The 25,140-nt window shown below is 31.2% G+C and overlaps 1 protein-coding gene across 15 annotated transcripts in view; it reads right to left on the reverse strand.

Annotated features, from left to right (window-relative positions):
- Positions 1-6,673: 6,673 nt before the first annotated feature.
- The window catches only part of LOC127719803 (solute carrier family 2, facilitated glucose transporter member 3-like), a 35,347-nt gene continuing 16,880 nt past the window's right edge, over positions 6,674-25,140 (reverse strand). For all 15 annotated transcript variants that reach the window (XM_052226092.1, XM_052226098.1, XM_052226097.1 and 12 more), the window contains 7 exons: positions 23,127-23,234; positions 17,155-17,243; positions 15,796-15,894; positions 15,274-15,486; positions 12,604-12,679; positions 10,978-11,105; positions 6,674-9,622 (listed from right to left, as the gene is read on the reverse strand). In XM_052226092.1, coding sequence (XP_052082052.1) covers positions 9,401-9,622; positions 10,978-11,105; positions 12,604-12,679; positions 15,274-15,486; positions 15,796-15,894; positions 17,155-17,243; positions 23,127-23,234 — 935 coding nt within the window. In that variant the 3' untranslated portion in view covers positions 6,674-9,400. The remainder of the gene's footprint in view (positions 9,623-10,977; positions 11,106-12,603; positions 12,680-15,273; positions 15,487-15,795; positions 15,895-17,154; positions 17,244-23,126; positions 23,235-25,140) is intronic.

Consider the following 25,140-nt stretch of genomic DNA (forward strand, 5'->3'; position numbering starts at 1 on the left):
TGTATTTTGATAGCGCTATTGAAGGGTTCGGGTGTCGTTCCAAGATCGGATGTAGATATGATTACTTGTCTGGTGGTACGATTTCTCAGTATTTTCACCTTTTAACCTTGTTGTGGACTTTGTGATTGACATTTTCGCCTTGCAGAATATATCAGTAGTGTTGTATATTATTTCTATATTTATCCATTTGCAAAATATATTTGTTCAAGTTTAATTATATTTGATTTTTAGTTTATATTGTTGTGTAACTGTGATATGCTCAACATTACTGATTGGTTTATATGTGCTGTGTGTTTGGACTTAATATTTGGCAATAATAATAATAATAAGATTGATTAATTAATTGATTGATTAATTAATGCCAGTTTTCCTCCCGAATGTTGGTAATTCTCTTCGGGTGCTCTGACTTCCTCTAACATTAAAAACTGACCCAATTATATATGGAAGGGAATATCCGCCATAATGAGTTTGGCTCATTGTTGAAGGCTGTACGGTGACCTATAGTTGCTTACAACTATGCAATGTTGTCTCTGGTGGTTGGTTGTCTCATTAGCAATCATTCACCATCTTTTTGTTTTTGCGTGAACCCCCTGAGGGGTTCACGCTTATATATTGGTGAGTTTTGGAAGTGTCTATGGGCCACTCGATATCCTCGGAATCACGATTCTCGGAACGTCTCGAAAATTTTCCATCATTATAAAGGTAGTTATTTATGTCTTTGATACGGTCCCTCTATGGATAGGCTACAACGTGACATTGTATACTTCAACAATCCGACAAACGGTTCATTTGTAGATTTGAAAGTAAAACAATAAAGACTAGGTTGCATTCTAAAAATCATTTATATGTTAGAACCTATTTGCCTTTTGACAAAACATATATGTTTTTAAAAATGTGAATGTTTATTAAATATCAAGTATAATGATAACGCAATTATATAATTCATGCTTTGAGACGGCCCCTCTACGCGTTGTGTGTGTTGTATTTAATAAACCTAGCTGGGAATCGTTTATTGATATAAAATGACCCAGAATAAACTGATTATTTCTGAACGTTTATCATTTGGTATTTAGTATTTCAATCATAGCATGAGAAAATGAATGAATGAAGAAAATTAAGAAAACGATATTTCTGATAAATATATTTATCTAAGGTCGGAAACACAGTGGTCGGAAAGCAGAAAGATAATCGAACAAAAGGATTTTTCTGTAATTTTTTTTATCTAATTTCATTAATAGATACTATCAGACTAAGAGAATATTCATTGTTAAGGTAAATTTGAGACTGAATTTATTCCTAATAATTATAGAATATAATTAAAATTGTAATGTATACGTGCATTATGTCTCACAGGTTTGATCAGTCATTACATTTATGAAAATTATATGCCAGTAACGTATGAGCACCAATGAGCAGGGATGCGTACCCAAAGTAAGCTAAATACCTAAATTTTAAATGGTCGTGAATGAAAAAATACTTGCGTGGTTTCAATTTACAAGGATTTCAAATCCGTGCATCTCACAAAAAGCGTAATTAATATTTTACAATAATCATAACAAAATTTAATTACTATGATAATCATAATGTTAATTCTTTTTTTTCTTTTATTTTTCTTTCATAAGTTCAACCTTATAGCATCTAAATATTTGTACTATGGTACGGTTTTGAAAATTGTATTCATTGTGTTGGTCAGCTATCCTACACGTCTTGATTCATTCACATTATACTTCACCCAGTTCACAAGCACACTATCGGTTTGCGTTCACAAATATTCCGGATAAAATGTCAATGAATCCGGAGTCAAAACACTTGAGGTAGGTAGTTTGACAGTGCGTATGCTTTCTATTTACTATTTCTTGCGCAAAAATACCACGTTCATGCATAAATATTAATTTCACTCGCGAATGCGAATTTTCGCTTTTCTTATCTAAATTCAGGACACGACAATAAGAGCTTGCCATGTGACTTTCAAGCACGGTCATCATTGCTTACGGTATTCTGACCTCTAGCTGTTCTCTTTTGTTTTCTTTTTTAAGTCACTGTCCTTTTATAAACTTTGACATTTTCGAAATGCCAAGGATTTTCTACCCAAGGAATAAAATTGAGAATGGAAATGGGGAATGTGTCAAAGAGACAACGACCCGACCATAGAGTAGACAACAGCCGAAGGCCACCAATGGGTCTTCAATGCAGCGAGAAACTCCCGCACCCGGAGGCGTCCTTCAGCTGGCCCCTAAACAAATATGTATACTAGTTCAGTGATAATGGACGTCATACTAAACTCCAAAATATACACAGGAAACTAAAATTAAAAATGATACAAGACTAACAAAGGCCAGAGGTTCCTGACTTGGGACAGGCGCAAAATTGCGGCGGGGTTAAACATGTTTTTTGAGATCTCAACCCTCCCCCTATACCTCTAGCCAATGTAGTAAAAACAAACACACAACAGTACGCACAGTAAAACTCAGTATAAGAGAAGTCCGAGTCCGATGTCAGAATAGGAAAGAAAAGAAAATAAACAAAATGACAATAATACTTAAATAACAACAGACTACTAGCAGTTACTGACATGCCAGCTCCAGACCTCAGTTAAACTGATTGAAAGATTATGTCTTCATCATATGAATATCAGGCACAATAGATTACTTAACTTCGTACTTTATTTGGCCTTTTTAACATTTTTATTCGAGCGTCACTGATGATTCTTTGTAGACTTAACTCGCGTCTGGCGTACAACATGTTAATCCTGGTATTTTTTTTATACATGTATCTACATGTCTTTTTATATAAATTGGTTCTTTTGAGAGTATGTTTAGGTATTCATAAAACTTCTGAAAATAAGATATTCTTCAAAACCAAGTTTCCCTGTAAAATATTTGGATTGATTTAAGTAAAATCAGGAAATCCTTAAAATTTGAGATGTTTTATGAGACCAAAATAAGTCTCTATATAAGAGGTCCAAATGAAGCTGGTGTGTTACTCTCAAGAAAAATATACGAAACCTTCTTATAAGTTGCATGCTACAGGGTTTCACTTCACATGGAAAATGGACTTTAAATTTATCTGTACAACATCTACCATGAGTACAGACAACTTCAATAACGAGTTGAGAATATGAAGGCATCCATGCAGGAAACAAAATATAAAGATGTGATAGATAAAATAAATGCATCCAGATTATAAAGCAAACTGAGAGCAAATTTATATTGCGATTGGTTTGTGCAATTTGCATTATACAATCGGTTTGTAGAAACTGGGATTTGCAATAGGATTATAAAAAATGATGTACAATCCCACGTAATAAATGAAATAGTCGAGCTTTAAAATGTATAATCAAACAGTAGCTGTATATACGTGACTTTTCCGTATTCACACCTATCCAACATTGCTTTCAACTGACTTGTGCAAGAATGTACAAACTATTACATATTTTTAATTAAGGTAGTTTAACTTCATCATTATCTCCTTCTATTCACAGTCAATTATTTCAATTAAAAAGCAAACAAAAATTCAGCAACAATCTTTTTGTGACCAGTCAGCGGTCTTAGGTTCACATATTGCTTTTCTTTTTTTAAAGAAAGCAACTTGTTTATATAAGTGAGATTTATTAAAGATTTTTACATTTATTTCCGTTAAATTTGTTCAGAAACACCGGCATTTATTTTTTATCCATGTATATCTACCTTAACGTTGTTTAGACATGTATATTGGGTCTCCGTCGTGATTTTCTATACTAAATAATATTCAATCTCGGTTTTTTCTTTTGCAGAAACATCCATATCTGCATTTCTTTGCCTTTCTGAAGACATAATGCCATATATACTACACCAGTTTAATGTTAACATTGTAAATAGCATATTATACCTATTTTTAAAAAAGTACAACGAAAAAAATAAACAGTGTGCGTTTGACATGCAAAACCATAAAACGTGTAAAAAACATTCAAAACTGTTAAAAGTGCATTATATGAATAGCAGAGGTGGAGCATGTGTCAATAGGACAGCAAAGGAATCACCAACAACTCCAAAAGTCGTCTAGAGGTCACAATACGGTCTTCAACAATATACAAACGTACCGTCGTCTTATACTTGGTAATAGCATCATCAAGTACGACTTAATATTGGATTGATTGCAAGTTATGTGCAACACAACGGTGCTACAAACTTTAATACTATCCTGGAACACTTATGTGTTGACATGATTGATTTGGTCATAATGATAAATTGTTTATAAAACTTTGAATATTTCGAAATACTAAGGATTTGTACCCCAGGAGAGATTATCTGAGCTATATTTGGCAAACCTTTTTTTCCTAAATGCTCTTCAACTTCGTACTTTATAATCGTTTTAAACTTTTAATTCGAATGTCACTGATGAGTTTTTTTGTAGACGAAACGCACTTCTGCCGTACAAAATTTTTATTCCTGATATCTATGATAAGTTTTATTCATTGCCTAATCTTGTGGTGTGTGTTTCGAGGTGCTCCCTCTGTTGTTTTTTTTTATTCAACTTGCACGTGTGAACTTTTTTCTATGTTCCAGCATATTTTATCTCCCAGTTAATTCGATATTCCAGATCTTGCATTTCCTATCATGATTTCCTTGATAGAGGGCTACTACTCATAAGGAAGCTATTAAGCCAAGAGTTCCAACCAGTGAAATTGAAATCATCCCTTTGAAAATTGTACGGTCGCTATCACGAATTGGTTGACCGTTATGGAATATCTGTTTCACAGATGACGGCGAATATATTCAGGTTTTCGTAGCCACAATCCCATCCTCTCTCCCAGAATGTGACCTACAGACTTAGACTTATCACCGGATTTGTACTTACATGAGCGACATTACGGGTGCCACATGTGAAACAGCCTGAGGGTCTGCTTACCCTTCAGCACCTGAGATCAGCCCCGGTTTGGTGGGGTTCGTGTTGCTCAGTCTTTAGTGGTCAATGTTTTTGCCATGGCGTTGTCAGCTTGTTTTCGAATTGTGTTTGAATGTTCCCTTGTTATCTTTCGCACTCTCTTTTATTGTATTTGATGGAATCCTCTTACATTTTTATAAACCAACCACTTGTATTTACTATCCATTTTCTTCATTATGTCATCTTCTATTGTAATCACATTGCATTGAACCTGTAGAAACTAGTTTAACGACCCTACATGATCTAACATGATATGATCATGATATGATAATTAGGTCAGATGTTGCACGTATCTATCTCTACATTAATACCTGTCTGCAATCGAAGATGGTTTTCCATCTGTGGCGAGTGATGCAATGTATTTTGGTAGTTTTACAATTCATTATTTTCCTTGGTCATTAGTAGATTACTTTTTGGAAAGGACAAATTCTCATATTTGATGTCTAAAATGTCTGAAGTTATTCAAATTCTAGACTACTGCCATGTCATAATATATCACAATTATGTGCAACCATATCTTTTTGTTCACAACACGACTACACTTTTCTATGTTTATCGCTTGAAAACATAAGTATATTAAAGAAGGCAGGAGTAGCATCAGTTATTTCTAAAGAAAAGGTTTTGGGACGTAAAAAAGTTATTTTAGACACAAAAACTCTATAATCTGTTGAAATCAATTAATGCATCATACAAACTATACAGGAACCATCTTCTGTAAGCCGAGCTATGGATGATATTTCAACTTCATTTTGGTCTCAAATTTACCAACAGAACGACAAATAGGAAAGCCATCAAATTTGAACTCAACCTCTGTTCAGTAAACCCTAAAACATTACCAAATTTCGAATGATTTTCTGGAAACAAAAAAAAAATGACTATGTTATGCTCTTTCAAGACAAAAATAAAATCGATAAAATTATACTAGATCTGTTTAGTTGTCCTTAACCTCATTTTTGGATTTGCAATAATTTGGTGGAATCTTACTCAAGTTACATGTATCGTCCAGAAACAATTGTTTTTACTATTTTCCACTTTAGATAGGAGCATACCTTTGGAAAGACAGAAGAAAAGTGGATCTGTGTGTAGAGTAGCCTGGCAACATTATCAAAATTCCAAATCACTTGCTGAAGGCTTACTGAATTCATCATCTGGAAACCGAAAAATGACATATTTCCACTTAATCAAGTGGCATAATTTTGAACAGACAAAAGTGAAATCAGTAAAATTAGAACTGGATCTGTATCGAGTTGTCCCTAACAATATTTTCCATTTCATATGATTTGGTGGAGGCTAACTAGTGTTATCGTCCAGAAACCAAAAACCTGATTCATTTATTAAGTGGCATAACTCTGACAATATGATATATTTGTCTGTAATGTGAATGGTAAAAAGAGGATTAGTTGCTTTTTTGAGTTTATTCTTGCAGTTTAATGTTCTTAAAACAAACTCCTCAAAGAAACTATGCTTTTAATTTGGTACACCAGACGATTGTTTTCTCTAAAATAGACCCATTAGTATCAACAAAATCAGCAACGAAATTCTATGATTCATTTTTCAGCTTAGTGTGTAGATGTACTAGTTGATTTAAAATCAGATTTAGAAAGATCTGTGCTTAAAAAACTATTTACTCTAACTGAATTTACATGCCATTGACTTGATCAGAGCAAGTCTTCGGGTATCACATTGTTGCATGTTGGGCTATTAGGTTTTTGTTTTTTTTTCAATATTAAGACATCTAGAATATAGCAAGTCATTAATACTATACATTTATTGCACTCTTCCTGAGCATTTCACAAAGAATAAATATAAGATGTAAGAATACCAAAAAAAATGTGTGAATATCCAAACACAAATAAATATCAATATGCACTATCATCACTAATATATAAACTTCTGTTTTATTGCATAGATATATTCTAACTGAATTTACATTTTCACAAAGAATAAATATAAGATGTAAGAATACAAAATATATGTGTGAATATCAATATGCACAATTATCAATAATATAAAAACTTCTGTTTTATTGCATAGATAGAACAACAAAATACCACAAAGTTATACAAGTTACAATATTCTGATCAAGCACCAAATTGAATTTTACTTATGTTCTATCTGTCAACAACTTAAATATAACTATTATATAAATCCCAGGCAAAGACCATTATGATGGAGATACAGGTTAAACATTAATGCAGAGATTTTTTGGTTTCATTTAATTTAGTTATTGGTACAGCTGTAAATCATGAAATCAGTTTATAAAAATCTCTTTGGTCTTAAGAGATATTTTTTCTTAAATTTCATACATTTTCTACTGTTATTTCAAGAGTTATTCCCCTTTTGTAATGCATTCTATATATTTTATATCTTATATTTATATATTATATAACAATCTCATATTTTTATTTATTTTTGAAAATCACAAATATAAATACACCCAATTATTTCTGAATTTAGAGTATTTTGTTTTTTAAACTCTCAATTTTGCATAACAAATATTAGCTCTAATCATCAACATTTCTGAAGACATCAGTAAAATGAAGCAATAATATTAAAAAAGAAATAACATAAATAAGCATTTAACCCAGCCATATCAATAATCTTATACCAATATGTCATAAATACACAAAATTCACATCCTGATATATAGATAACAAATCTTACATTTTAGTATAAATATGCTGCAGTCATTATAACAATAATTTACTTTTCCTACTTGATACCATTTTCACGAAAATAATACAATTTACATAATTTTATTCATTTCATTAACTCCTTTATTGATCATCAGCTCTTTTATTTCAAATTAAGTCACATTTAAAAGACTATATTATCATGAACTGATATAAAGCCTAGTATACAAGATTAAATAAGTTTTCGGTATGACAACTGAACAAGTTGTTAACTTCTATGTCATTTGATCTCTGGTGGATAGTTGTCTCATTGAATTGGCAATCATACCACATCTTCTTGTTTTTATAAGATTGTAAAAAACAGTCATGGAAATGTCATCAGTAAAGCAAATGTTGTTTTGAGCATACTAAAAGATTTAATCAAATACACAAATAGTATGAAGAAAGCAAATAAATTGAGCGTCAACCTTAAACAATTGGTATCCCAATTTTTCTTTCTATATTATGGAGTTTATTAATCCCCTCAAAAGAGATTATCTTTTAACATTGATAGGTTTGTGTTTAATACACCAATCTCCAGTTCTTTTTTTTATGAATGAGCTACATCGGTTGATCCCGGGGGGAGGAGTAAATCAGCATAAACAAAGTCATCGAACAATACATTCTTACTGTGACGTAATAACATAAGCATTATGACACAGTTAATTTACAGGGAAGTGCACGAATTCGAAAGATGTCTATTTATCAAAAAATAATAATCTGTATAAAAGCATGAATCCCAAATATTTGATTAATAAGTATAGTAATCTAGACTTTTATGTTTACATAATATTTGAAAAAGAAATATATTTCCTTTAAAAAATAATATTGTCTGTCTCCCATAAAAAAACAACTAAACAATAAAATGCCCATTGATATAACAACCATATAATTGAGGTAATATGTAAATTACTACCTGCTTACATTAACATGAGTAATAGCTCCATTCCAATGATATACCATAAAGTCCTGTAATTTCATTCATTTGTTAAGTTCGGGAACTTCACTGATATAATTACCAGCCAACATCATATATAAATAAAATATGATGTTGGGTATATGTTAATGAGTAAGCAACCAAACAACATAACAAAAACAAGGGACATCTGATGGTCAAAATACTGTCTTTAACAATAGTCTAATAGTTTAATAAACTAACTTGTGACATTGCCTTAAATATATATTACAAAATATATCCCAAAAACCAAATTTTTCAACCCAAAACCATGAAAAGCATTTCAGATAATGCAAAAGCATTTGAAACTATTCCAAAATTGAATACATTGTACTGGCCAGTATTACATTTGTAATGAATTCATTTGCAGTATGTCTATTCATATTAATTCAAACTGATCTAATTAACTGTATCTTTCCTTAGTCTAGTTCTTATGCTAGTTGTTCGTAATCAATAATTAGAGATTCTTTCTCTAATTATGAAAATGTTTTCTGATTCTATATGGGGTCTGTCTAAGAATACAATATGAATGTATTCCAACAAACTTGCTGATGCTAAGGATAAATTTTGGTCAAACAGGAAAGAAATCATAATTAAATAGCTGCATGACTCTAACTCTAGATATTTTCACCATTTGCTGAAATTAGTTTTGGGACAAGAAAAGTGAAAGAAAAAAACAAGCAAAAATAAAAAGAATTAAATACCCCCAAACATGCTGTGACAAACCATTTGCCAACCAAACCTTGATAAAAATACTACTAACAAAACTTAACTTACCACACCCATAAAAATGAATAACAGTTGAAAATTCAATTGTTTTATATTATAACTGTAACTAAACTTTTCAATCCTATGTTACTGGAGGTTCATCTGTTGGTATTAGGGTATATTTAGTTTTGCCCCCACGTTGAACTGTTCCATCATCTGATGAGACATTTATTGGCTGTTGAAACATCTGTCTAATTTCTTCAATACTTCTACCTTTGGTCTCTGGTACTTTGAAGAATGTGAACAACCAGAAAAAGAACAGAAGACACACAAAAGGCACAAAAGATAACTGTTTTAGATGTGTCTGAAAGAAAATATAATCCAACTTATTTTTGTGGATAATTTTCTCATGTTAGCATTTTCTAACTGACTATGTAGCTATTTATTTTTAATTGTTGATATATTCATTTAAATGAAGGTTTAAGTTTGACATTATCCATAAAGATTTATATGCATGTTTTTTTCCACTGGCAACATTTGCATAAATACATTGCTTGAGAAAAATAGTAAAAAGTCTGTGTCAATTTGATTAGCTTTGGTCTATTCTAAGACTTGTTTCTCTCATTTCAATTTCTAGACCTTCTTTGCTTTGTAATTTCCAGTATGCGAGACATTTAGACCACATCCATGTGTGCAGGCTGAAACTTCTGAGGTAAAAGGTGAAAACAGACAGTTTTGTTTACTGTGAATTTATTATTTTTGTTTGCTACTTGTTTTCGTGGATTTTGCAGGTGTTTGTTGACTTTTGAATTTTAGTTTTCAAGGAAATACAATATTTTGATAGGCTTATATGTAGGATTTGTTAAAGCCATGCATGGAATCGAGTATCTACATGAAAACAGTTTTTTATATGTTTCAGAGTTTAGTGTGATATCCATTTTGGCTGAACTAGTATACATAATGGTTTAGGGGCCAGCTGAAGCCTGCCTCTGAATGCGGGGTTTTCTCACTGTGTTGAAGACCCATTGGTGGCTTTGGGCTGTTTTTTTGCTCTTTGGTCGAGTTGTTGTATCTTTGACACATTTCCCAATTCCATTTTCAATTCCAAGAAAATTGGTAAACATCATGAACCAAAGTATTTCTCTATATGCAAAATAGTGAATTTCTTATCATTCTTAACATTTGGAAAAATAACATACAGATATAATTTCTATATTGCATGTTCACATGAAGCTTGATTCTAAATTTCAGAAATCCCTGTTTTATAGTTCCTGTGAAAAATGTGACGAAAATTTCATTCATGGTTAAACAGGAAGAGTAGAGTTACAACAAATGAATCACACAATATACCATGCTCACATGAAGTGAGATACCAAACTTCCAAAAGGTCAGGCCTTGCGGTCATAAAACTTTCATGCACGATTTTTGTACTCAGACTCAGAAATCAACCAATCAAAATCCTGGATTTGGTGTTTCGAGCACAAATTTTGTACTCCCAGTACTGAGTAAAGTTTAATGACGGAGAGCCCTGATTTGAAGTTCATATGTATAAAGAGTGACAAAAATTCCTGGGATACACAGAAAAAAGAAAGAAGGAATAAACAGTGTATCCCTTAATTGGAGTGTGTGTATAATTTTAATTGGTATTTATTTTATTTTTTCATTCTTCCCATGCATTTACAATTTTCAACCTCTGACCAACTTTCTAATAAAACTTACATTCATTTCAGGATAGCCTAATGCCACACAAAAATTAGCAAACCAGTTGGTTAGAACAGCTAAACTCACAGCTGCTGACCTTGACTGCTGGTCAAATAATTCTGCTACAATAAACCATGGAATGGAACCTGTTTAAGAAAGATAAATCAGTTATAAAATATTATGTTAGGATGAAATAATTGACTGTTGACCGATTAAATGGAAGTCACTGGTTTATTCTAATTGCAAGTGTAAATACATAAAAAAGGATCAAAGGAATTGACAAAATTACAGCACAAAACAACAAATCACATTAACTACCAACATGCAACTCCTCCGAAAAAACAGACACACAAACAGAGACTAAACACAACAAACATTCAGAAGTTATAACTTGTCATTTTTTCTAGTATCATGCATCCAGAAGTTATAATGTTATAAAAAATAAAAAAAGAAAAAATAATTTACGATTAACCTACTTGGAAGGCCTACTACGAATGATTCCAACAACAGAAGTTAGCATGTCATACATCATTTTGTAGATAATTCAATGTAGATTTACCCCTTTTCAAATTTTATTGGGATTTCTCAAAAATGCAAGTTGGGTACCTTGTGTTATATTACGGTATATAGATAAAAATAACTTAAAGAGACAAGTGTCTGTGTAAACTGCCATTAAAAATAATTTACACTTACCGGTAATTGAAAATGTAATTCAAAATTAACCTTTTAATTAATATTCTGGTCATTTAAAAAGTTTAAATTCATGTAACTATTTTTGAAAAAATACAAAAAGTTACAGACCATAACAAACCTATGTTGTACTGCAGCCATGTGTATCAAATCAAAAAATCAAATCTGGATGAACACCAATTGATTCATTTGTATCTGGTTATGTGGAATAAGTCACTCATTGGGAGAAAAAAAGATCATTTCAGGAGGACAATCAAAACCATATGTTGAAGAAAAAAGATAACAACAAGGCCAAAAGAAAAAAGACTAAAAGAAAACAACAGTCAACAAAATAATACACAGAAAACTAGATTGATCAACACAAACCCCGTCAAAAACCTGAGGTGAACTCATGTGCTCCAGAATGATCAGAATTTCCTGCTACACTACTGACATTATGTATCCATGCCATATTCACCTTATCGCTATTAAGTTTAATCTGGAAAACTTTAGAAAGTGAACATTTTGAGATTTTGATATTTTATGATCCAATTTGTTAAGCACAAGTTAGTCATAACTATACTTTCTTTGAATTGTTTACAATGGTTTAAACATGTCTCTCTGAAAATTTCTTTGCACAATACATTTTTTAAACTTCAACTGGCTTGTGACATAATGAAAAAGTTATGTAATTTCAAAACTTATCCCGAATGGAATAAATAGCAATAAGGTGTATTGAGATTCATGGTAATATTCAAAAATATTTAGTTATTGCTTTGATAACCAGTCCATGCAGACTTTTGTTTGTATTCACATTTGCTTTTAATATATAATGTCTATATGCTTCATCTAGACACATTTTTTAATGTTAAGTGAATGTTTGCCTTGTAATACTCTACAAGTTAAAAAAATATTTCACTGTCAAATGAGACACGGATGACCTTCAACATTGAATTTAGAATCATAGAATCTTACCTGGTCCAGTGGCAAAGAATATAATATACAGCACAACAGCTACGATGCAGAGGTAGGATAACCACTTATGGTGTGACTGTAAATCAAAAATAAATATTGTGAAAAATGTGATTCAAATATAGAAAAAACCTAATTCACCATGTCTCGACAACATTATTTTTGTATTGATGTCAGAGGAGTGAAATTATCAAATTTATTTCAAATGTGAAATTATCAGTTTTTATTTTACTGGGAAATTACAGTATTTCATTGCAATCAATGTAACAGTATCTATTCTACATCTTGTTATGGTTTTTGTATTCTTAATATTTTTCCTAGATTATAAGTGTGGACAAAAAATGTGGGATACAACATCATTTTAAATTTTTTTCTTCAAAGATCTGATGAATATTGTTCCAAGTGCCTCAAACATTTTGTAGTTCATTGTACTGATTTTTGATATTTAATTTTGTTTTTTATACATTCATGCTGTAATAGGCCCTTTCACGGTTATTGTGGGTTATTGCAGCCATATTGAATATGGCTGCATTAATCGTGAAGGGGCCTATTGAAGATAGACCAGAGTTTGGCCTTTATTTCAATAAAGTTCCTAACTAAATTACTTAGTATGTGAGTTTTCAAGGTTATTCTCAACTACATTGTTATATATTAATTAATTTATTGAGAAAATTATAGATTATCAATGGTTTTTCAAACGAGAGGGTGTTTCTCAGCTACAATCTCATCAAAGAGTGACAGCCCTGAGGTGGGATATGGCAGAGAAACATCCTCGAGTTTGAAAGACCATTGATAATCTGTTTATTGCTATTTTGCCTATGACGTTGATGTTTACATTGATAATGGCACATGTGCCCTTAGTTTCTAGCGATAATTTTCTATCTCTGATATGAAAAATTATCACAAAAAAGATCAAAGAAAAAATTACACAAAATAGCAATAAGAAGCATTGAATGTAGTTTTAAAAGTATGAAGACCAGTTTTATTTGTAAAATCATCTTAAATGTTAGATCTCATGATATTATTGTCATCCAATAATTATCCAAAGTTTAACAAGAACTTTATCATAGCTCACTTACACCGCCAATTATGTCAAAAATATAGTTTGACTTTCTTGAACAACAGCATAAGATTTTGTGACATGAAGGTTTCTATTCAAATCTTTAATTCAAGACTCTGCAGTCTTGATAGAAGTCTCAGATTTTTTTAAATACTACATTACATTTCAACAAATCCCAATCTACTCCAAAAACAACACTTAAATATGACATGCCCCTCAAATTCATCTTCAATATTTGAATTCAGTTTTTGCCCTTTCAAAATGCCTTACCAAAATCATTTTGATTCATGCCCATCATCATAGTGTTCTACTTTTGTATAAATGTTTGAGGATATAGGAGTTGAACCTTCATAACATTAGTGGACATTTATACGGCTTACAGTCAATTCATGTAACAGTTAGTTCCAACAGAACAATATCAAACATTATGAAGCAGATAATATTTATATTCAGTTAGCTAAATTATACATTTCTATCAAATCAATTTACCCCGGTACTAAAGATAGGTAACTAATATCAATGTATTTCCCTTTATTATTTGGTTCAGAACTTCTGAAAATCATATATGAACTAGATTTAGTAATGACAGCATTATGTATTGACCCAACAATAACAAGCTCAGGCTCAGAAACATTAACTATCTAGAGGCTCTCAAGAGCCTGTGTCGCTCACCTGTATCTACTGTGGTTTTGGAAATCATGTTTAATAAGGTTAAAATCATAATAAATAGTATTAGATACCCTTATAATGATTGAGGCCAAGTTTGGTTTAATTTGGCCCAGTAGTTAAATTAAAAGCAGCAGATTTTTGAAAAAAGTTTACAAAAATTACCAAAAAATTGCAGAAAATTACTTTAAAGGACAATAACTCCAATAAGATGTCAATTGACGATTTTGGTCATTTTGACTTATTTGTAGATCTTACTTTGCTGAACATTATTGCTGTTTACAGTTTATCTCTATCTAAAATAATATTAAAAATAACCAAAAACTGCAAAATTTCCTTAAAATTACTAATTCAGGGCAGCAACCCAACAATGGGTTGTCTGATTTGTCCAGAAAATTTAATGGGCAGATAGACCTAAACCTGATGAACATTTTTACCCCAAGTCAGATTTGCTCTTAATGCTTCAGTTTCAGAGATATAAGCCAAATACTGTATTTTACCCCTATGTTCAATTTTTAGCCATGTCGGCCATGTTGGTTGGAAGGCAGGGTCATCAGACACATTTTTTAAATTAAATACCCTAATGATAATTGTGGCCAAGTTTGGTAAAATTTGTCTCAGTAGTTTCAGAGGAGAAGATTTTTGTAAAAGTTAATGACGACGACGACGGACGCAAAGTGATGAGAAAAGCTCACTTGGCCCTTTGGCCAGGTGAGCTAAAAAACCATGCCTTTGAGAATGAAAACACTAAAATCCAATACCATAAATGGAAAATCACTTTTCAGCATAAAGATAGTTTAATCTAAAAACAGATCTACACAATAAGAATTTTTTTTGCTGTGCCCACTTGCCATTCAAGCTTCACTCTGTGACTTGTGATTGATATTTAGAGATATATGTACCGGTATGTAAAAATGTGAGGATCTATATATATGTCTACAACTTACTTGATATTCTAAACCTATTGTGAGCACCACAGAACCTACAAACATTCCACCTAAACCAATCAAATGTAGAGTTCTCCTTCCAGCCCTATCCATGATCAGGGCTGATACAAATGTCATGGCAACATTAACTCCTCCCACTCCAACTGTTGCATACTGAGCACTTGCTTTAGAAAGTCCTGCTCCTTCAAAAATTTCAGTGGAGTAATATATCACCTACAAATCACATATACAGTTAAGGTTAAAGCCTCAAGCATAAGAAATACATTCTATTGCCTGTAATTTAGTTATGTTTGATTATTTGTTATAATCTTGTGTCTAATAACTGTGGGTAATACAGTCCCAAATCAACAGATAGTTAACTCTTTTTCTGGACTTCTATTTTGTTTAACATACTTAGGATTAATCTGTCATCCCAAAGACAAATTATAGTAAAGTACGTAAACTAAGATAAAATCCTCTACATTTTTTAGATCATATTATCTTCAGATGTTAAAATCAACTTATAAGTATACCAATACTTACAGCATTTATACCTCCCCATTGTTGGGAAAGCTGCATCACCAAACCAATTATTAATGGTGTTAATAACTCTTTATGATGAAATAAATCTGTGATGGAGAACTAAAAATAAATCACACTAAAAATTATTCAAAATGGTATAAGTCATAAGTGTATGCTATGTATCATATAAATGCTATTCTCAGACTTCATTTAATACATGCTGAACATTCTGTTGAAAATCTGCTGCTGCAGCTTGCATATTCAAAATGATAAAATATAAATCCCATAAAAATATAATCCCATAAAAATACCCTTCTTTGTACAAGGTCACTATGCTGATATGGATTTTAAATATGCATATTTGTACTTTGATCTATTGATAGATGTCTCATTGGTGGCCATATCAAATCAAAAGAAGGACATGTTCCCTAACCCAAATGCATTATTCCATGCATTTTGTCTTTGCCCATTCCAACATGCTGGTTGCTTACTGAAGAGTAGTAGCAATTACCAATTTTAAAGTCTTTTAATAACTATAGTCCAATTTCAAGTTCCATTTTATGCATGAGTTATGCAGGTTGTCAATGGAATTTTTCTGTGACGTAATAACATAAGCATTGTGATATTGGATATGTACAGGAATATGCATGAATGTGAAAGTCTTCTAGACTATTTGGATATATTTCCAATACTGTTTATATTGTGCCACTAATTTAAAATTTGCATAGAAGTGTTATCATTTATAAGCAAAAAGTTCAGAATTTGACAATTAAACCAGAAAAAGATAAGATAGAACAGCGATTCATATTGCCATACAAAAGCAGTGATAAGGTATCAATTTGATGACAGAAAAATAGACCCAATTAAGATTTCATTCCAAATCCATTACTACAAAACATCTCATGAAAGTGTTTTCATTCCAAATCCATTACTACAAAACATCTCATGAAAGTGTTTTCATTCCAAATCCATTACATTGTACTACAAAACATCTCAAGAAAGTGTTTTCATTCCAAATCCATTACTACAAAACATCTCATGAAAGTGTTTTCATTCCAAATCCATTACTACAAAACATCTCAAGAAAGTGTTTTCATTTCAAATCCATTACTACAAAACATCTCATGAAATTGTTAAGTACAGCATCTGTAAAATTTGAGATAACGACACTTTTCCTTTGTTATCAAAACTAATTGCTCTTTTAAAAACAAGAGAAAAGATAAAATATTTATTTATTACTTCTATGTAAATCATATGTAATCCTCCCATATCTTTGGAGCTTACATCTAATACATATATAATCAAAATATCTGATATGTTGCAATTTACATGATTTATTGCATTATTGTAAAGTAGTGTCAAAATATTATAAAAGCTCACTTTTTTAGATTTTCTCATTCTTTCGCCTTCTATTCTCATTTCTTCTATTTCATCAGACACATCTACTTTATTTCTTAACCATTTCAATGCTGAAATAAAACATTGCAAATTGTACAAGGAGTAAAACAGACTGCTGAGACAAGCCATATACTTTACACATAAAATTAAACCAAAATTAACAAAGCTCAACAACTAATCAATAGTATCTCATCTTCAATTCACCACTGAAAAAAAATATTTCTTTCTAAACTAAAATGCCTTAAGTGTGGGAAGACGTTGGTTCTATCCTCAACCAGGTAAAACCAAAGACTTTTAAATTGGTATATGCTGCTTCTCTGCTAAGCATGTGGCATAAAGTGTAATGAAAAACTGGTCAGCTTGAAATAAGAATAATGTTGGGGTGAGATATCTTGAAGTTATGCAGGTATCTTAAAAATCTGGCTTGGCATGTCCGTGTAGTATAAAGCAAGGTTTATATTCATATCGCCTTAAAATGTTCTCGTCCTGATATGCATGTTATATTTGCCACTGAACATAAACACCAATCCAGCATTATTTCTTTTATATTTAATCTGTTGGATAGATACTGCTTCTCAAGAAAACAAAAAAAAACAAGAAATAGCATGTACACTTTTAATAGGTTTCATGATGTCTCTTCTTAAAACTTAATTGAAATTCAAAGTGTTTGTGAGAGGTGCAGTAAGTATCTAAAAAACGTCAGATCATCGAAAGAAAGAAACCATTTTAACTTATTAGTGAGTCTACCATGATTTTAGCCCCTGTTAACGAGAAAAAAGCTGATATTTTCCAAGTTTAGTTACTAGTTCATCAATTTTCAGTGTTTTATAAAAATAAGAAGATATGGTATAATTGCCAATGAGACAACTCTCCACAAGAGACCAAATGACACAGAAATTAACATCTATAGGTCACCGTACGGCCTTCAACAATGAGCAAAGCCCATGTTCTTTTAAAGTAATTGCAATAAAAGATATTGTGAGAAATACTATTGAATATTAATTTTTACAAGATACATTCTGTTTTTTGATAAGATGCTGACAAGTACTGTAAATATTCTGAATATATATATTCAAAAGTCTGTGGTATATGAAATGCTGTAAAAAATATCCTTGTGTTAATGCAAAGTAACGTTCCTAAAGTCAGTTTCATAAGAACATTTAGTAGGATACATACAAGTTGTGTAATGTATGCACCCCGAAGATCTTTGTCCAAAAAGGGAAGTTTGTGAAGACAAACTTGAAATTGTCTCTTTTGTCTTTTATTTTAGTTTGAATTTTTTTTGTACCATTTCATCTTAATATATCTCTTAATAAACTCAAAAAGACAAATTATCATAACTATATAAAATGTATCAATATTAAACGTTTATCCAGTCAAAGCATTTAATTTCCAATTGTCTACGCCTATATACTTCATTTGCACTGATAACAATGTTACATGTTTTTTTTACTTTCTACAAAACATCTGACAATAATTGTTTATTTTGGTGTTATTAAATTTGTTTTGTGTTAAAAGAAGCAGTACAAATGATTAGGAAAGCAACAGTCTCTATAATTTGATGAAGGAAAGCAACAGTCTCCAGGCATGGGATAATGAATGCTAATTTGTAATTGTAATGCCCTGTAATGCATTACATTTCCCCAAGTAATGCATGTAATGTGTAATGCCCAAATTTTTTGCATTACATGTAGTTGTAATGTAATGCATTACATTGGCATTATATAGCATTACTTCTTGTCTGATAGTGCTATTTTTTGCTACAAATTTCAGGGATAATAAGTACTACTGTTGTATTCTTTCTTTTAAGAAAATAGGAAAATTAAACACAAATCAATGTCTAGTTAAAGGATTAACAAAAAGTGTAAATTTGAACTGTTGTAAAACTTATGATTTTCTTCATCTAACCTTAATACTAAAACATTTATACTAATAATTAAAACAGATCTATTTTTAAACATACAAAGGTAAAATTGTTTTTTATTTGTAGTCATTTTCATTTACCATTATAGTCATTGACCGTCAGTCTCTATACTTTGATTGCCAATTTTGTGTATCGTTATCTTGGTAAATGATTGGATTTTTTAGTGTAAACATATTTTATTAATGAATTCATTATGTATAGCTACAAGAGTAAATACATAAATACGAAATATAAAAGTAATTCTATAATTGGGATTAGGAAACAAGAGCCCTTTTTAAATTTTGAATGTGTTCTTTGTATTTTTCCATCCTATTAATTTTGCCAATCATTCTTGTCAAAAACAAGAAGATCAAAGAAGCCAGGTTATTTAATTTCACTTTCAGATATATTGATGATGTTCTTTCCAATTACCAATCTGAACTTTTCTGATTGGGTTCCATTAATATATCCACCAGAACTAGAAATTAAAGAAACAACAGACACGGCTTCCTCCACCTCATTTTTAGACTTATACCTTGAATTTGACATACACAGTCATCTCAGTACCAGAATCTATGACAAACGAGACGATTTTAATTTTGAAATTATCAATTTACCCCACCTTAGTAGCAATATACCAACTTCACCTGCATATGGGATACACATTTCCCAACTTATTCGGTATTCAAGAGCTTGCAGCTCCTACTCAGACTTTGTAAAACATCACCAGTGTCTGAGCAGAAAGTTGATGAACCAGGGGTATGTCAAAGAACGTCTCCTCCTTTTCCTAAAAAAGTTCATCGGCAGGTACCAAGACCTTGTTGATAAATATTCCGTATCAACTTCACAAATAATACACGATGGTTTGAAGTATAGATTTTGCGTACTGACGTTGTTTATCATCTTAATAACGTGTTATAGTATTCTTTTATTCATCTTTATTAATATTACTTTTATTGTTAAGTCTGGGTATTTTTTAGATATCCATTTGACGTGACTCTGTGCTTATGTATCCCGTCATACTTTGAACGACAAAATTATTTTATTTATTAATATTACTTTTACTGTTGAGTCTGTTTTTTGTGATATACATTTGACGCGACTCTGTACTTATGTATATCGTCATACTTTGTACCACACAATTATTTTACTTTAGTCCATTAAAATATGTAGGTATTAAATTATGGACTAAAATGGTTTCTTCCTATACGGTTCAGTCCATTAAAATATGTAGGCATTAAAATATGGACTAAAATAGTTTCTTCCTAAGCAGTTCAGTCCATTTTGTAAAGAGCCATACTTATTTCTCTGATGAATACTGTTATAACTGTTTTAGTAATAATTGAACTCTGATTGAGTAATAATTGAGCTGAACTGTGATAAAATCTTTTGTAAATGAACATTTTTAATTCTTATCCCTGAACTTTCATCAATGGTGAACTAATATTGATGCTATTCTGATAAAAAAATTGTGAGTTCACTTGAGTTCATAAATTCTTTTAAATAGTGATTAAAAGATGTTTAGACCATAGTCCAGTATAATAACATAGTTCATTGATTAATCATCAAGAATCTGAATAATATTAATGTTGACAAAAATGTTATGTAAGTTATAAGTGAATATTTTTCAATGACAATGTCTTTGGACATCTACCAAAAGTTTCAACAATTACAATGTTCCTTATTGTCTTACTAGTAATTTGCAATTTTTCACATCTAATATGAGAACTGTGAGTAGCAATTTTCTTAATTTCATATATAAATGAAATTAATTCAATTATTTTAATGAAGACTGACAATTTTCAGGTATAGAAAACTCTAAAAACCTGAAGGTTCATATTGCTAGACTTGATTTCAAATTTCAAATTTCAAATTCAAGCATAATGGTTGGCCAATCATCTCTGAAGGATTAATTTAGGTCATCTTTATTACCTCTGAAGGAACCTCCATGATATATTTTTCATGTTTCAAAATCTGAGTGCATCCAGAGATTTTTTGTGCATTTTTTATAAATCAAAACTATGAGAGCCATTAGAAGGTTGGGTTTGCTAAATCAACTCCAAATAACACTATTTTATATGATATTGATGAAATTTTCACAAACATGCATATATAAATTTCATCAGGTATGAAAATGTTTAAGGGGTTGGAAATCTCTTCAACAGTGCAATATTTGGTAATAGTCTCTCATAAGAGCAACTCTTAATCAGACTTAAAGATATAGAACATTACCCAAGGATGTGCCTAAAGAAATTTTTTTTTATTAGCTCTGTTGCATTTTACATAATTTTTTTTAGACTTTATATAGTCATTTAAATATTTTAAATACATGTGTATTAACAGAAATATAGAGTTCAATCACAGTTCTAATATTTTGAAGATTTTTGTTTTGTTTTGGACAAGTGACTAGACACATTTAAGGGATGGTTTTGTGAGGGTGGATACCTGTTTTGGAATTCTACAGTTGTTTTTTACAGCATTAAAACAAGGAACACTACTGAAGTGATACCAAAAGAATACATTACAATGTATATCTATTTTATGTCAATATAAATAAAAAGATGTGGTATGAGTGTCAATGAGACAACTCTCCATCCAAGTCACAATGTATAAAAAGTTAACAATTCAACATGTTTAATCACATTGGCAAAGCATCTTTGTAATTTTGGGACTTTGATGGCCAAGTGGTCCAAGTTGTTCATATACAGTGATCACTTGCCTGTCTCCACTAAGGTTATGATTTCAAACCCCACTTTGACAAGCTGTGTTCCAATGATTGCAAGTTTTCTTACCCAAGGTTAAACACCTCCTAGAAGGTCATGGTTTTTCTAGGTTCTCCAACTACCTCCACAAATTAAAACAAGGCCACCATAATTCTTTAAACACAAACCAGATTTAATAACATCAAAATAAATATTATTATCAGATTTCTTGTAGAAAGTGACTTTCTAAAACATGTAACACTGCTATCAGTGCAAATGAAGTATACAGGGGTAAGTGATTGGTAATTTAATGCTTTGACTGGATAAATGTCAATTTTTGGGGAACCAGTAATAGTAAGTCAATGATATTTGGTATGCAGTTATGCAAATGTGTTAGCATTAGTACATCTCATTTCCATTGATATTATTTGGCCCTGTCCCCTGAGTTAACTGCATACCAAACATCAATTACTGTTCCATTTCACTGCAAAATGACTTTAAGTAATAATGTTATGCTAGATCAAATGTATTAATGATAACTCGATCGATTGAAAACACTAAAACAATTAGCCGCAATCCCGGCTATGGGCAATGTCTGGATCAGAATTTTTGAGAACCTCTTTTAAAAGGTCACCTCTCTTGTGTGGTCACTTTTGATTCTTCCCATGAGTGACTGCTTAATATAGGTTTGACTGTATATCATGGATTTACAGTGTATAAAGTTTGTTGATGTAATACAATACAGTGTATTTTAGTCTTAGATGCATGATTTCTTTTATTAGTTGATATTGGCTTTGATCTAGCTGTCAGTAACTGTCAGTACTCTCAGATCTGTTATTAATGTCTTTTTGTTGTGGGGATGTATAAGTACCTTGCCACGTCCACTCTGTGTTTTTGTTAGATGTATTTCTGCTTTGTATCGATCTGATGAGTTAAGCCCTTTCAACTGATTTTTATAGTTTGTTCTGATGTTGTACTTTTGGTGTGCCTTCAAACTAGTTTAACCCCACCACATTCTGTATGTGCCTGTCCCAAGTCAGGAGCCTGTAATTCAGTGGTTGTTGTTTGTTGCTGTATATCATATTTGTTTTTCCTTCATTATTTTGTAGCGGTACATAAATCAGGCCGTTTGTTTTCTCGTTTGAATTGTTTTATGTTTGTCATTTTGGGGGCTTTTATAGCTGACTATGCGGTATGGGTTTTACTCATTGTTGAAGGCCGTACAGTGACCTATAGTTGTTAATTTCTGTGTCATTTGGTCTCTTGTGGAGAGTTGTCTCATTAGCTATCATACCACATCCTCTTATCTTTATATTCATGTAAAAGAATGAAGAGAGACTAAGATTTACCTTTCTCAGCAGATTCTTCATCACTTTTTAACAACATGAGATATCTTGGACTTTCTGGACACCAAATTAAAGTACATAGCTGTAAACACATGGGTACAATAGTCATACCTACAAAATAAATTACTGTCACTAATGTACTAAGTTAGAATATCACAAAATAAAATACTGTCACTAATGTACTAAGTTAGAATATCACAAAATAAAATACTGTCACTAATGTACTAAGTTAGAATATCACAAAATAAAATACTGTCACTAATGTACTAAGTTAGAATATCACAAAATAAAATACTGTCACTAATGTACTAAGTTAGAATATCACAAAATAAAATACTGTCACTAATGTACTAAGTTAGAATATCACAAAATAAAATACTGTCACTAATGTACTAAGTTAGAATATCAAGTGTATTACTTTATAAATTTGACCAGACTTGGTGAGGCTTAATGACATAACTGTAAACATATGGGAACAATAGTTATAGATATAAGAAGATGTGGTATGAGTGCCAATGAGACAACTCTCCATCCAAGTCACAATTTATAAAAGTAAACCATTATAGGTCAAAGTACGGTCTTCAACACGGAGCCTTGGCTCACACCGAACAGCAAGCTATAAAGGGCCCCAAAAGTTACTAGTGTAAAACCATTCAAACAGAAAAACCAAAGGTATTATCTATATAAAAAACGAGAAACGAGAAACACTTATGAACCACATGAACAAACGACAACTACCTATAAAATATAATACTGCAATTACTGTATAAAATAGGTATCACAAGTGTATTACTTTAAAAGGTACCAAGTCAGGAATATGAAAGTTGTTTTCCACTCGTTCTGTTGGTTGATAATGTCAGTTTTTGTGGACTTCCCTTTTCTGAATTTACCTTGGATTTCATTATTTTTGTTATACTTTGTGAGAAAACTGGGCAAGGCTTAAAACAAAATTCTAGGAGGTCCTTTATAAGGAAAGGCAATCCTATGCAGATTATTATCATATTTTCTGATCAACTTCATAGTATCCCAATAGCAATGTTTTTCCATTTTTATATAAAACAAACAGTACATGTACTAGTGATTCCTTATTAACCTTATAATAAATAGAATGTTCTTCATTATATACCCATTCAGGCAATGTCAATTCAGGCAAATTCAATTTGGTAACAATATTTGTACAATGTTAACAAACAAATGAGATATGTATACTTATACACAAAATGGGAAATAACTCTACTACATCTTATTTTTTTTCACGGGAGATAATTATTTAAAAAAAAAATCTGCAGTGGTAAAACTGATTCAAGGTTCACAAAACTTCAGAATCAAACGGAGAAAGGGCTTCTCTTTTTGTAGTGTAATTTTGATACTTTACAGAGAAGTCTATCTGTGGTATAAAGTTTCCTTACTTCAAGTACACTTTGCTTGCAACAATATTGATATATGTATCATTTTTGTTTTATACTTTTTTGTTTGATATAAATTTAATCTCCTTTTTCTTTTTTTATTTTTCATTTAAATATAACTCTGTATATTCTGTAACTTGACAGGCATATATATGTTATGTATAAATGAATAATACTTTAGCTGATGAAATAAACACATTATTAGTTTCACCCGAAGTGTTTTTCTGGATTTACCTTTACCAAGAACCCTCAAACCTTAACATTTAAAAAGCCAGGAATGCTTAATACAGAGCTGCCCCATGAGTGCATGATACACCCGTCTCTTTTTTAAAGAATAAAGTTCCATAACTCCTCAATGTCATATCAGAAATTTATAAAAAAAACTAAAGGGAGGTTTATTTAATAGATATAAAGCAGTCACCAAAGTTTCATGAAAACTGGAGCACTTTTGAGTTATTGTACGAAAACTGGAAAATCCCCCTTTTTTTTAAGAATAAAATCCCATAACTCAGAAACATAAAGTCTAAAATTTATAAAAATCGAAAGGGAGCTTACGTCAATAGATATAAACAATTCACTAAAGTTTCATGAAAACTGCTCAAAGCACTTTT

Source organism: Mytilus californianus, unplaced genomic scaffold (genome assembly GCF_021869535.1).
Source record: "Mytilus californianus isolate M0D057914Y unplaced genomic scaffold, xbMytCali1.0.p SCAF_11, whole genome shotgun sequence".
Lineage (NCBI taxonomy): Eukaryota > Metazoa > Mollusca > Bivalvia > Mytilida > Mytilidae > Mytilus > Mytilus californianus.